The sequence below is a fragment of the Neovison vison genome, chromosome 6 (genome assembly GCF_020171115.1).
Source record: "Neovison vison isolate M4711 chromosome 6, ASM_NN_V1, whole genome shotgun sequence".
Lineage (NCBI taxonomy): Eukaryota > Metazoa > Chordata > Mammalia > Carnivora > Mustelidae > Neogale > Neogale vison.
The window spans coordinates 207865554-207880599 of record NC_058096.1 but is presented as its reverse complement, the minus strand read 5'-3'; the positions used below and the strand labels follow the sequence as shown (position 1 = coordinate 207880599).

The 15046-nt window shown below is 47.1% G+C and overlaps 1 protein-coding gene across 1 annotated transcript; it reads right to left on the bottom strand.

The window, feature by feature from the left end:
* Nucleotides 1-6531: 6531 nt before the first annotated feature.
* Nucleotides 6532-14461, bottom strand: LOC122910676 (putative serine protease 45). Its single transcript, XM_044255285.1, has 6 exons — nt 14365-14461; nt 12467-12493; nt 8516-8663; nt 8110-8375; nt 7067-7230; nt 6532-6765 (listed from the first exon to the last, which is right to left on the bottom strand). Exons 1-6 carry the CDS (start codon nt 14459-14461, stop codon nt 6532-6534), a joined length of 936 nt encoding a protein of 311 aa, XP_044111220.1.
* Nucleotides 14462-15046: the final 585 nt, after the last annotated feature.

The window sequence follows — 15046 nt, the reverse complement described above, 5'->3', positions numbered from 1 at the left end:
GTTCCCCCCAGGGACCCCATGTGCTTCACACTATCCATCAGGACAGCTCCCTCCTGCCCCTCCTCACCAGGGTTGCCGAGGATGCAGGGTAACCAGGTTGCTGGCACACTGCTGGGGTACGGACCGGGCCAGCATGGTGGGGAACTATGGGATCACTTAGTAAGGCAGAGTGTGTGCCTGTCCCTCAACCTATACGCACCCTCCCACTTGCGTGCCCTGGACACGGTCATGCACAGATGCACAGGAAGAGTCTAAGGACGGTTCACACCAGTACTGCTGGTTAGAACCCTAACTGAAAGCTAACCAAGGCAGGGGGCAGGCTCAGAATGCTTGCCAACAGTGAGCGGCCTGCTCCACGTAGAGACGTGGCCAATGTCATAACATGCCACGGAGTGAAAGAAGCCGGACACGGAAAGGTATGTACTGTGTGAAATTCAAAAACAGGCAAAACAAAGTATGTCTAGAGATCCATGGCAGAAAACCATGGAAATGATTCTCCCTACAAGTACATTTCCTCTAGGGGGAAACAGGGAGAGAGAGGGAGAGAGAAAAGAGGGGAGGGAAAGGTAGGGGAGGGAAGGAAAAAATCCAGAGAAGAAAAACCCTATCTACTCTCCTGCCTTCGTGGAAAATAATACTCTGGGGGAGGGGGTTAATCAATGAAACAAAATAAGAAAATTCAACAACAACAACAAAAAAAAACAAGCATATCCACCATCACCACCGATGTGAATACAAAAACCCTCTACTTTTAAAAGCCAAAGATTCTTGTATTGGGTAAAAGAAAAGTCCATTCACATGCTACTTATCAGAAAGCCACCTAAAACAAATTAACATGAAGCGTAAAAGTAAAAAGACAGGTAAAAATATATAATTATATGCAAGTGAAAATAGACATGGCATGTTGCTCTCTAGAGATGTGATTCAGGACAAAAGCTTTACACAGAAAAGGCTATTTCATGTTGGGGAAAAGATAAAAATTAGAATGACTACGTAACATCATAAAGTTCTCTCCATCGATCACATAACATGGATCCCATAAAGCAAAGTCAATCAGTGATCTGCGAGAAACCGAAACACCTCCCTTTAGGGGACAGCCGTCTCCGACTATCTTAGGGGGAATGGAACAGGTATAAAAATGAACCACCCACTAGACTACTAACAGGACCACAGTAACTGCCCTAAAACCTGAAGAGTTTGGGCCACACTTTTGTACCACGACATGATGACTCAAGGATTTAATAACAAAACAGCGAATGCCTTAGCTGAAATTTTTAAAAATGAACTTTTTAAACTTATTTTGATGAAATAACATTCTATAAACTCTTCAGAAAATATGAATAATTAGAGCAATGCATTAAAAATTTACTGGGTGTGTTCAAAGCAAGTCTATAACCTTAGGGATATTTGTTATTGAATAACAAAAGAAAGCAAATGAATTAAAAGCTCCAATCAGGAAACTGTAAAAGACATAAAATAAAGCCAAGTTGGGCACCTGGGCAGCTCAGTCCGTTAAGCCTCTGCCTTGGGCTTGGGTCATGATCTTGGGGTCCTGGGATCGAGCCCCATCATCAGGCTCCTGGCTCAGAGGGGAGCCTGCTTCTCCCTCTCCCTCTGCTTCTCCCCTTGTTCCTGTTCACTTCTCTCTCTCTCTCTCTCAAATAAATAATATTTAAATAAAAAATTAAAAAATAAAACCAAGGAAAGTCTTTTGGAAACATGTACAAAATATAAAATTACACCCTAATCAATTAGGACAGCAGAATTACGAATGAACTCTATGATCTGGATCTTTGAAAAAACAAATAATATCAATTGGGACAAAGACAAATTTTTTACTGCTAGGGTATAACCCACCAAGATGGTATAGTAAGCATGTACTTTGCACTCTTACCAAAATAGCTTTGATACATAAAGTAAGAATTGCTAGAACTACAAGAAGTCTTAATTCTCATGGTAAGCCTCTCAGAAATCAATGGGTTATATAGACATAAAATATTTGAAGTGTTGAATGGATTTGAGTAATACAGTCAACAAACCTGGTTCAATCAGTTATGGCTAGAACTCTGCTTCAAAACACACAATGTTTTCATTTCAAACACACATGAAACATTCACTAAAACTGAGCAGATACTAGGCCTCAATAAAACATCAATAAATTGAAAAACATAAAAATAATAAAACTAACACTGTGATATAATTTTTAATGGGGGAAAAAAGAAGTCCCCATCCTCCCCAAATAACACCCATCTATGGAACTCTTGGGTTAAGTAAGAAATACACATGAAATTAGAAACAATACAGAAATGAATGATAATGAGGTCAGTACATATCAACCCGTGTGCCATATGGACAAAGGAAGACCCAGAGGAAATTTTATAGAATTAAGTGAAAATATTAGAAACCAAAGAAGTCTGTAATAACTGATTCAGTATACAACTCAATAAGTTAGAAAAAGGACAGTAAAATAAGTCCCCTCCCAAAGTAGGTTAGAATCACTAAAACTAAAAGAGTTTTAGTGAAATGAACAAAAAAGATTTGATTACAAAACCAAAAGTTAGTTTGTACCATTTAGGCGTCCCCAAAGAAGAAAACCTTCCACTCAAATAGGCTTAAAAGGTGTCCCCTCCCTTCAGTGGTGGCAGCTTCCTCCTGAGTTGGTCCCCTTGTTGAGAAATGGATGCCAGCTGCACGGGGTGATGTACGAAAGTGTTGAATCACTGTATTGTACACCTGAAACTAATCTCACACTGTATGAGCACTAAGTGGAATTTATACAAAAAAGTTTAAAAAATGGTTGCTGACAGCCCACATCCTCCTGCTTTCTCACCCACATTCAGAGAAGAAGTGTGCATGTCCTTCCTCTAACCGTACCTTCTGCTGCCTGGTAACCCAGCTGGAGCCAGCTGGCCAGGGCACTGGACTAGGCTGACTCGATCAGACCCTGGGAGCTGGGAGGGTGACAGCTTCACCCTGAAGACATGAACAGCACGGCAGAGTGGGAGGGCTGCAGACCAGGACCCAGGGTAATATGAGGGAAGGACGGAAACCATAACGCCAACCAATAAGGTATACCAGATGGATTTTTTTTAAGATTCATTTATTTATTTAAGAGAGAGAGAGAGAGGCAGGGGGAGAAAGAACCTCAAGCAGACTCCCCACTGAGTGTAGACCCAACACTGGGCTTGATCCCACCACCCTGAGATCATGACCTGAGCTGAAATCACAAGTCAGACACTTAACCGACTGAGTCACCAGGCGCCCTTACCAGATGGATTGGGTTTTTTTGGAAACACCTATGAAACAGACAAAAATTGGCAATTCTAGTCTTTAATAATTAAGAAAGGGGAATGAGTACATATATAAATAATATTAGAAATGGGAAAGAGGCCGTGGGTTCAAATTTTATACATCAGGTTGGAATGTAAGAATGTAAGCTAACGTAAGTGATTTTCTATACGAAAGTAATGCAAAAACAGTGAGGAACCCACTAGGTCATTAACTATACAAGATTTTTTGAAAATAATCAAAGATTTATCCCTTAGAAAAAACTATCAGGCCCAGTGAGTTTTCCCATTATTTTTTTAAAATTTTATTAACATATAATGTATTATTTGTTTCAGGGGTACAGGTCTGTGATTCATCAGTCTTATTACAATTCACAGCACCACCATAGCACACACCCTCCCAATGCCCATAACCCAGCCATCCCCTCCCTCCCAGCCCCCTCCCCTCCAGGGCCCAGTGAGTTTCATGTGCACAATCTACAAAATCTCAGGAACTGATAATGTTGGCCTTATATAACTGCTCTAGGGCATAGGAAAAATACTACAACGCTTCTCAACCTGTTTTAAGAGGCTAGCACAGCAATGACACCAAACTTGAACAATGGTGGAACAGAGAGGAAAAGTGGAGGCCCACCATGTCTGGGGCAGAAATTCTAAACAAAATGCCAGCAAATGGAATCCGCAATGTATTAAGGGATTTATCTAAGAAACCTTCTGAGATCTAGCAATGAATTTCATTATGTGAACAAATTAAATAAGAAAAACCATATAATCATCTTAATAGTTCATTACTGCGTCACCAGGGCCCAAATCTGCCTCGCACAGCAAAGGTTCCCAGTGAGTGTCTGAGAAGCACATGAAGGATGAGGTCAGGGTCAGCACATGAACCCCCACCATTATGGCCACTGTTTCACACTGGGTTAGAGGTCCCAGGCAATGAGAAAACAAAAATAAATGGTAGAATTTTCAAAAAGGACAAGATGTAACTCTCACCATTTTAGGGAATTTGACTAGCCAAAAATAAACCAAAAGAATCCACTGAGAAACTGATGAATTAAATAAGTCAGTTTTGCAAGATGACCAGGAATCAAGATCACTATGGGGTTTTTTGTTGTTGTTTTTGGTTTTTTTTTTTTTTAAGATTTTTTTTCTTTATTTGGCAGAGAGAGAGAGCACAAGTAGGCAGAAAGGCAGGCAGAGAGTGAGGGGGGAAGCAAGCTCCCTGCCAAGCAGAGAGCCTGACTCGGGGCTCGATCCCATGACCCTGAGATCATGACCTGAGCTGAAGGCAGAGGCTTGACCCACTGAGCCACCAGGTGCCCCATGATCACTGTTTTTTTAAATCAGCATCTTTAAAATACCTAACATATAAAATTAGAAAAAAATATAATGGGAGGAGATAATCATCCACAATGAATATAATCAAAATTTGTAAAATACTTTGAAAATAATTTGAAATACACTCAGTATTTTTCCAGACATCTGTGAACAGAAGAGCCAAATCAATAGAGACATATACCATACCCCTGTTAGGAATTCAACACTGTAAAAATTAATCTGCATATCTAATTTCAATTCAAATACCAATAGTGTCTTTAATGAAAATTGACACACTAACTGTAAAGTTTCCATGGAAGATAAACTCTGTAAATTAGGCAATATTTTTTTTAAAGGAGAGCTTTCACTACCACTTAACAAAATATGACATAAAGCTATTTGAAACAATACAGCACTAACCCAGGGACAAACAGATCAGTGGGAAAACAACAGAAGTTTCAAAAACATACACATGGATATATTAAGACTTCCTTATTATAAATGCAGATATTCAAATCAGCAGGAAAAAGACAGGTGCTACAAGAAATAGTATCAGTGGAATTGGCTTTCCAGTTGGAAATAAGAGTTGTATCCCCACCTCACACCACACAGAGTTACACATAAAAAATAAATTTATTGAGATGAAAAGAAATATGGAAAACAGCTTTTATAACCTGGAGATGGAGAAGAGCACATTTTACTAGGCACAAAAACCCATAAGGGAAGTAAAGATTGACTGATTTGATTCCATAATAATTTTATTTTTTTAAAAAAATTTATTTATTTGAGAAAGTGTGCCATGCACAAGCAGGGGAAGGTGCAAAGGGAGAGGGAGAAGCAGGTTTCCCCCTCAGGAGGAAGCCCCATGTGGGGCTCAATCCCAGGACCCCGGGATCATGACCTGAGCTAAAGGCAGACACTTAACCAACTGAGCCACCCTGGTGCCCCTTGACTCCATGATAATTTTAAAGGTCTTTATGGAAAACTTTCATCATTCCATCCATTCCACATATTTCTAAAAGATAAGGAAATAGTTGTAAAATAATTGACAAAGGCTTAGTACTCAGAAAAGATAAAAACTTCCGTTAAAAAAAAGAAAAGAAACCCAATCTTAAAAAGAGACAAAGCCTATGAATAGAGGATTCACTCGAGAAAAGGTATATCTTTTCATCAATAAACACATGAAAAGGCACATTTCCAATCAGGAAAATACAGATGAATACAGCAATGATAGAACGTTCTAGCATTGGATGGACATACTTTTAAAGACTGATAATATCCATCTTTAGCAAAAGGAGAAATGTTCCACTCTCCCATGCTGTAGGTATGACTGCAAACTGGCTCAGCTTTGGGAAGGAAGACTCTTTAATTGTAGTCATCCAAAAGTACTAAAATTTGTGTGTCCTTTGATGACTGTCCTGCCCTCAGCCCACTCACAGGAGTGCTGCCAGGGGGGTGAGTCCGAAACAGCCCAAAACCTGGTGCTGGTTACAAAACCTATGTCACAGCTGCCCAGAACATACGCAATGACATCACATGATGACTAGCTTTAGGTATTGACGGAGAAAGTTTGTCAACGTGTGTGATTTTTTTTTTTAAATGTAGACTACTAACAATACATATAAGATCCCAGGGTCACCCACAAAAGAGAACAGAGCCAGCTCACACTTGTACAAATTTAATCCCTGCTCTCCTGGTCCCCCGTTCCAGAGCCCTTCGAGGCCACACTTCCCTTCTCCTGGAGTCACACAGGGCGTGGTCATCCTCTGCGTCTCTCCCCACTGGGATGCTGAGGCAGAGCCCCATCCCCAGGGGCCACTCTTTCCCCACCTTGACTCTTGTTGAATAGAGACACATGACCTTGGTCTAACCTTGATCCGGACCCATAGGGCAGAGGCAATGTGGGAAGAAGAAGAGAGAGAGGAGACTAAGGACCCATCTGGGGCTGCAGCAGCCAGAGCAGGAGTAGGAGCCAGGCAGAGGCTGGGGGGCCTGAGAGAGCCTCACTGCCTATTTGCTTCCTGATCCATTTGCTGTATTTGGTGACGCGGGTGTACACGCCTGGGTTCTCCGCTTTGGCACAGGCCTTTTCCCAGGACAACACCCCAGCCAGAATCCATCTGCCCTCGACTTCGCAAGCGAGTGGGCCGCCAGAATCCCCCTAGATAAAGAGGGAGAAATAATGGAAGCTCTGGGAGCCGGGACCCCGGAGGACCCGGAATGCCAACCCCTCTGACTCCTCTTGGAAGATTCTCTTGCTCCCTAGCTCCTTCAGCTCCCCCTTCGGCTCCTCAGACCCATCCCAGAATATCAGGCAAAATCAAAGTCACAGGGGAAGGAAGAGGGGAGCAGAGCGCTGCACGGTGAGGGTCGCAAAGCAAAGCCCTCCCTGGGAACGTCCCCCACCCCCACCCCGGGAGTCACTCTGGACCAAGAGCTGCCAGGACCTCCCAGCCACTCACAGAGCACAAGTTCTCTCCGTAGTTGGTGGCACAGATCATGTCCCCCAGGACAAGGGGGACAAGGTGGGGGAGGAAGGACTTCTTGCGGTAAATCTGGTCACACTTCTTGTTGTCCATGATGAACACCTCAGCCTCCTGCAGCTCCGTGGTCAGTGTGGAGTTAGCTGTGGGGGAGCCCAGCGGGGTGAGAAGTTCTCCTCATTCCACTCAGCCCTGGCCTCCTCTCAGGGTCCTGCCGCCTCCATTTTTGAGACTCAGCCAAGCCACACCCCTTCATGCCCTCCTGCCCTCCTCCACCAGTCTGTCCCCCTGCGGGTGGGGGAGACCACGTCTGGCAAGTCCCTCACCCTCTCAGGCTCTCTTTCAGGATCCCTTTCTCTAGGAAGCTTTGGCTTCCAAACCAAGCAGGCCACAAGCCAAGTTTCAATGCAACCACTGATGAACTGAGACCCCAACCACGTCTGGCTTCTCTCTCCAGCCTCTGAGTCTGGCATAGGTTGTGACCTCTGTCACCTGGTTACCCTCGCTCCCCCTTCAGGCATCTCAGATAGATGTGCCCCTGGCCAGACTCATCCCAGATTCCTCCCAGCTCGATCTCAAGGATCCTGACCTAGTCTTAGCCCCTTTCCCCGTCGGCCTGGGCCCCCGCCCACACTCCGTGACCAGCACCCTGCAGGTAAGGCACGCGTTCCCCACGCGAAGGGTCTGGAGGGCCGCCCATCAAATGAATGAGTGAGAGGACGAGTAAGTGTAGGGTTCCCGGACTCTGAGCTGCTATAAGAGGCCAAAAGATCACGCCCAGCCCCGGCGCCGCTAGACCGGAGTGAGGTGCCCACGGCAAGCATGGTGGCCTTGGACGTGGAGACCTGGAGACGTGTTAGGACAAGGAGAGTCCTAACACGTCCAAATAGCCAGGGCCCGGAGGTGACAGCTGCAAGCTTCCTGAGAGGCACCATGAAGGGGTCCAGCAGGCAAGACCCCAGCAGGAAGGCGATGCCCCCCTCTGTGGTTCCACACCCCCCACCTTGACCCACTGTGCTCACCTGAGAAGCGCTGTTTGACCTGGCCCCAGCCAGTTACCCAGCACTGGGTCCCCACCTTCAGGTTGTAGCTGGGCTCCGGGAGGCAGATGGGCTGTACATACTTGCTGAAGGTGGCGGGGCTGTGAAGCTGGAGAAGGGCCATATCCCCCATGATGAAGGTCCGGCCCCAGAACTTGGGGTGCAGGATGATGTCCTTCACGGGGATCAAGGAAGCCTGCAGGGGCTTCAGCTTGGAGGTGCCCAGGATCACTGAGTACTCTTTGGTGCTACAGAAGACATACTGCCCCGGCTAGCCAGTCAGGTTCGCAAACAACGTGACGCTCCTACCTCCACCAAGAACCCCCTCCCTTAGCAGAACCCCCCCCCCTGATTTGCTCCAGGCCGTGGACACGGGGGCCATACTCACCCTTGGATGCAGTGGGCAGCAGTGACCACCCAGTTGAGTTCAATGAGGGCCCCTCCACATACGTGTTCATTCTCTAGCCGGAGGCTCACCTCCCAGGGCCAGTGGCGGGTCACTTCCAAATCCTCGGACCACCAGGGTCTGCCGCAAACTTCAGGAACGATGTGCCAGGGAGACACAGGGACCACATATTGGAGGATGAGAACAACAGAGACGAAGATGCCCCTCCCCCACCCTGGGACCATGTGCACAAAGCTGTAAACTTGGGGGCTTGTCCTCATTTCAAAGATGGGGAGGCAGGCTGAGAGAAGGACAGAGGCACTGTGCTAGACGGAAATGACAGTGACAGAGATACAAGGCTGTAAGACAGAGACATAAAGACATCACAGGCGAGAGAGAGAGATACCGAGACAACGGGGGATTCGAAGGGAACCCCAAAACAAGGGAAAAGCATAGAAGGAATCCTGGCACAAGCCCTGGGTTCCCTTGTGTCCAGCCTGAATCGCGAGGCCATGTTCCTGAAGGGCCACCGCTCGGAGCTGAGAAAAGTTCCAGGCTTCTGTGTTAGAAACCTTTACACAGGCCGTTCAAGAAAGAGCCCCACCAGCGTGGAGCCCACGGAGGGTCCCCGCTCACAGCTTACAGTCTTCGTCTGCACCACGTTCCAGCCCAGGCAAGTGTTACGGCGGTAGGAATGAGCACAGATGCCAAAGTTTCTAAATAGAGCATTACTCAACATTATATTTTGAAAAAATAACGCACCACGATCGTGTAGAGATTGTCTCAGGAGCGCAAGGGAGGTCCCGCACTAGAAAAGCCCTCCCTGTATTTGCCACATACACAGTTCTTTTTCTCTAAAGAGAAGGATCATGTGCTCTTCTCAAAAAACACAGAAGACATTTGAAAAATTCAATATATATTTATGACTAAAAACAAATAGAAACAAAAATACTCTTACTTGGGGACCAGAAAAGAAATCCTTAACTTTAGGAAAGTTAGAGACCACAAACCTACAGCAAGCACCACATAACATTAAAGAAGAGGCAAAAAGATTCTATACGGTCAGAAGCCAAGAATAATGGTACTTTGCAGGAGGAGGGCTGGGGAAGTAATCGAGAGAGCATAAGGGAGCTATCGGGGGCTGGGAAAGTTCTACTTTCTCACCAAAGCAGTGACTAACACAGGTGGGTTCACTGTGTGATCATTTCTTAGGCCAGACACTTTAAATCTGTGTACTGTTGTGCGTGTATATAAGACTTCAACAGCTTACCTTTTTTTTTTTTTTAAGATTTATTTTACAAACAGAGATCACAAGTAGGCAGAGAGGCAGGCAGAGAGAGAGGAGGAAGCAGGCTCCCCACTGAGCAGAGAGCCCGATGTGGGGCTCAATCCCAGGACCCTAGGATCATGACCTGAGCAGAAGGCAGACCGCTTTAACCCACTGAACCACCCAGGCACCCACCCCAGTGGCTTACTTTTTAAATCAGTTATGCTTCTTGACTCCAGCACAATTAACGAGAAAATATATTCAAAATATGATATATTTTCAATAACAAAAATATCTTAAGTAACAAGAAATTAACATTAGGCCAGTTTATCGTGGTGATACATTTAAAACTCTTAATAAAGAAAATAAATAAATAAAACTCAATAAAGGACACGGAAAAGGAACAGCATAAATGGAGAGACGTCCCTGGCTTTTAAATAAACAACTAACCATTTCAGATATACTTTTTCCCAAAACTAAACTATAAAGTCATTTTCCAAGTGAGAATTTTAGGGAGCTTTATAAACTTACTCTAGAATTCAAGTAGAAAAACAAAAGGCCACAAATAGCTCAGTCTCCAAAAAGGGAGAACATAAAGGAACGCTTGTCTTAGCAGGTTATCAAGACACACATCAAAGCCATCACAACAAAAACGGTGTGGTACGGACAAGGACAAACCAATGAAGCCATGGAAAAGAGCAAAGAGCCTGAGACTGCTCTGGGGACCCAGGATCTTAATGTAGGTAAAAGAGTCACCACCATCAGTGGGTGAAGGATGGATGTTGAGTAGATGGTGCTGGGGAAACTGACTCACGACGAAAGAATTAAGAAAAACAAAACCGGATTCCTCCCTAGCAGCACTTGGAGACCTAAATAGAAAAGTGAAACCCTAAAGCTAACAGTAGACCATATGGCAGGGGGTGAGAAAGGGCTCCCTAAACAAAATCTCAAAACAAATCATAAAACATTAAATGGATTAATTTTATTACATCAAAACCAAGGTCTTTTTTTTTAAGATTTTATTTATTGATTTGACAGCGATCACAAGTAGGCAGACAGGCAGGCAGAGAGGGGGAAAGGAAGCAGGCTCCCCGCTGAGCAGAGATTGAGCCTCCCATGCAGGGCTCAATCTCAGGACCCTGGGATCATGACCTGAGCCAAAGGCAGAGGCTTTAACCCACTGAGCCACCCAGACACCCCTTAGTTTTTGTTCTTACTCTAGCAATAAAGTTAACTGGTGGATGACAGATTGGGTGGCAATATTTATGACACTGAAAATCAATACAAGACTTTTACTAGGAATATACAAGGAACTCTAGGAAATCAATAAGAAAAAAAAAAGGAACAGATAATATGTGAAGGGGACAAGCAATTTATTAGAAGAAATCCAAGAGGTCAAAAGTATATTGAGACATCCTGAAACTCATTAGTAATGAGAAAAATGTCAATTAAATCAAGAAGCCATTTTTCATTCTATTAGATTTTTTTAAATTGGTAAAAAGATATAAAAGCTGCATCGTACCATGGTTGGTACATCTGTAACAACATTACACCTTTACAGATGGCTAGTAGGAATACAGAGAGCTGGCCACTTTAGATTATGGACAGAAGATAAAAGCACTGTATCAATGCACATTTTTAAAAAAGATTTTATTTATTTATTTGACAGAGATCGCAGGTAGGCAGAGAGAGAGAGGAGGAGAAAGCAGGCTCCCGGTGGAGCAGAGATCCAGATGCGGGGCTCGATCCCAGGACCCTGAGATCATGACCTGAGCAGAAGGCAGAGGCTTTAACCCACTGAGCCACCCAGGTGCCCCCTCAATGTACATTTTTTTTAAAAGATTTTAATTATTGATTTGACAGAGATCACAAGTAGGCAGAGAGGCAGGCAGAGAGAGAGAGGAGAAGAAGGCCCCCTGCTGAGCAGGGAGCCCACTGCGGGGCTCCATCCCTGGACCCTGAGCTGAAGGCAGAGGTTTAATCCACTGAGCCACCCAGGCGCCCCTCAATGTACATTTTTGAAATTGAGAAGTGGCTGATACGTGAGAAGTGAAGTTAATCAGTAGATATTGTGGTTATCTAAGGGAATAGTCTTAGAAAAAAACATGCCTAGGTATTTAGAGATTAGAAGTCAGGCTGTAAGTGACCCTCAGTTGATTCTGGGAAAATTTATATATGTGTTTCTTGACCTAAATGTATTTTTGCAGTGTTTGGTAAGTTTAAAATTATTTCCAAATAGAAAAATCTTTTAATGGAACTGGTGAAAAGAGGAGGAAATAGAAAGAGATCTACGGTAGACACCATTTATGTAAGTTAAAATACGTGTACACAAAACCACAATATGTATTTTGACAAGAACACACATAAGCAGAGACACACACTGAACATATAAGCAAGGCTGAAAGGAGGGAGAGGAGGGGCACGGACATAAGGAGGAATAACTAATTTAATCAGTTGAACAATTCATAACCAATTAGGGAGGACCTATGACAACAGAAGCCCATGAACCAATGAGCAACCTAACCCACCATCCATGACGTCTAAGGGAAAAGACATTTTAGAAAGCAGGTCCTTCAGACTAAATTCCTGCTTCCTACAGACCCAGAAACACTACCTCTCTGACCCTCTTCAGAACACTTCCTCCCCGGAGCTGAGGTTTTTCTGAAGCGGTGGCTCAGCCTACCCACCTGGTATGGAAGTGTTTTCTTTATAACCTGAAGGAGAAAGGGGGAACAAAGATGAAGCAAGAGATCATGAATTAGTTCATTCATTCATTCACCAAATATTTCCTAACCTCCCACTCCATTCCCAGCCAAGACCGGTGGGGAGGGGACAGAGCGTATCAAACAGATAACACGCTGTTCAGCAGGGGAGATGGAAGCCAACAAAACCACCTGTGTGAAATCAATGCAAGGACAAGGCCACAGGTTTCAGGGGAGCCCAGAAGAAGTGGGGGACAAGAAGGCTCCTGAGAAGCAGGGTTTTGGGGTCAGGACTTAAAGATGAGAAGACGGTAAAAACAGAAAAATGACAATGACATTCCTTGCAAAAGATACACTGTGATGCACGCCATGAGAATGAAGGACAAGGCCAAGGATGGCCAGAAATGATGCCACGGAGGAAGAGTCAGGGTCAACCATGAGGGGCCTCATAACCCAGGCAGAGAAGCAAAGAGACCTTCCGGGAGGAGGGAGGTCTATAGAAGGGTGACATGTTCAGGCTTGGATTGTGACAAGGAAGTAGGAAGTTGACCGGACTGTAGGTGCTGAGATCCCTCTTCAGGACCCAGGCAAGAAAGGAGGTGGTCCGAGGAAGTGGATGGATGTGGGATGCAGACAGATGGTTATGCCCCCCAGCTTCTGCTTTGAGAGAGGAGTGCCTACAATCCAGCAGTGCCTACAATCCAGCGCAGTAGAAAACAGGCTAAGAGAACCCAGTTTATAGGCAGCTGAGAGGCTCCACTTTGGACGCTGGGGGAGCAGAGATGTTTCTAGGTCCTGCAGCTGGCAGGTGCACTCGCAGACGCGTTGCATAGCAGAGCCTGGGGGCGGGGCGGGGGGGGGGCCGGTGGACGGTGGAGAGAGAACCCAGACAGCGCTGCAGGGATGAACAGAGCACACTGGCTGGGAAGCAGGTGGGGAGCCGCAGAGCTATGCTGAGGCAGAGAGGCGGGAGGCCTGACCTGAGAAGCCAGGGGACTAGAAAAACCGAAACCGGAGGAAGAGGTAGAAGGTCGCAGCTGCGGCCAGAATGGGCCGTCGAGTATGGGAGAAGCAAGGAAGCCCTAGAAGGAAACATGAACGGGAAACGGCTCCTCTGAGAAACCTGGCAGGCGGGAAGGGCCGGGGAGAAGCAACCATGGCAAAGAGGGACAGAATGAAGATGAGCAAGAAGTTGGCGGAGGGAGCACAGCGCGGGGACAGCCCGCGGTCCGGGGCCGGGCGAACGGGCTGACCTTGAACAGGAGGGGAGTCTCTGGTTGCTAAAGAAATGGGGGAGGCTGGTGTCGAGCAGTGGGGTTCGGAGGGGCCCCTGCGGGCTGGAGGCTGTCAAGGGGGAGAGCGTCTTCAGGGTGAATAAAGCAGCAGCGAGCCAGACGCCAGGGGGAACAGGGCGCTGGGGAGAAGCGGGAAGGTGGGATCCGGGTTTCAGCGCGGGGAGACCGCGTGGGGCCGGCCGCGCCGCAGCGCATGCGCAGTGGCCAGGGGAGGTCGGGGAAGGGGCAGCGGGCGGCCTGAGCCGGCCTGGAAGGGTGCCTCTGGCCTCAGCCGCGATGCCCGCCAGCGTGGAGGCCGGAGGAAGTGGCTGCACGTCCGGAGAAGACACAGGGGTCCTCCGCACTGCTGGTGAAGTCTGAGGGAGGAGGCCGGGGCGGGCAGGCAGAAGTCTGGCGACAAGGATGGCAGTGGGGGACAGGGGAGCATGGTGGGGGTGGGGGACAGAGTCCCAGGCGGCCAAAGAGCTGGCCAGGGATCTATGCTCAAGGGCGGGGATGGGGGACAGAGGGGAGGGTGGGGAGAGTACGGGGAGGGTGGCCGATTGGCGGACGGAGGGACACAGGGCGGTGGAGGAGGCGCTGTCTCACCCGAGGTCAGCAGCGGCAGCAGCAGCAGGACACAGCGGCTCAGGCCCAAGAGCGAGGCTCCAGGCCCAGCGCTGTGGCTGAACGGCAAGGCGGCCATGAGGCCCGGGAGGTGCCACCTAACGGGACAGACACGGTGCCGCGAGCCCCGGCAGGTGATGGCGACCCTGCCGCGCGCAAGGGCACCTCTAGCACGTGATGGAGTTCTGGGCACACGACGGCCCCACTAGCCCGCGATGACGCCCCGGACTCCCTCCCGCCCCCCGCAGCCATGGGCACATCTGCATCCGCACCCTCACCTTATGCCTGTTCCCTGAAGGTGGCATCGGAGCCCAGGATCCAGGATGGCCTCCAGGGTGGCCAAGCACTCCCCTGTTGCTTTAAGATGGGGACAGTGCCCCCAACCTCTGGACCTCTGAGGGCACCTTTGTCGCCCAGCCTCTGACCACAACCTTGGTCCCCTGGCATTGGTGCGTTGGAAAGGTTCACAAATTCTGTTGATCTGAGAATCTGAAAAGCACAAGAAAGGAACAGTAAGGCTGGGGAATCCAGGAAGATGTCTTTAGGAAAGTGGCATCTGAGCTGGATCTAAAACTGGAATATGGAGTCTTGGGGGAGTCCTGAGAAAGGAAAGGCATTCCTCCTCCTCTACAGACCACCAAGCAGATGGATGCACCTGAAAGAG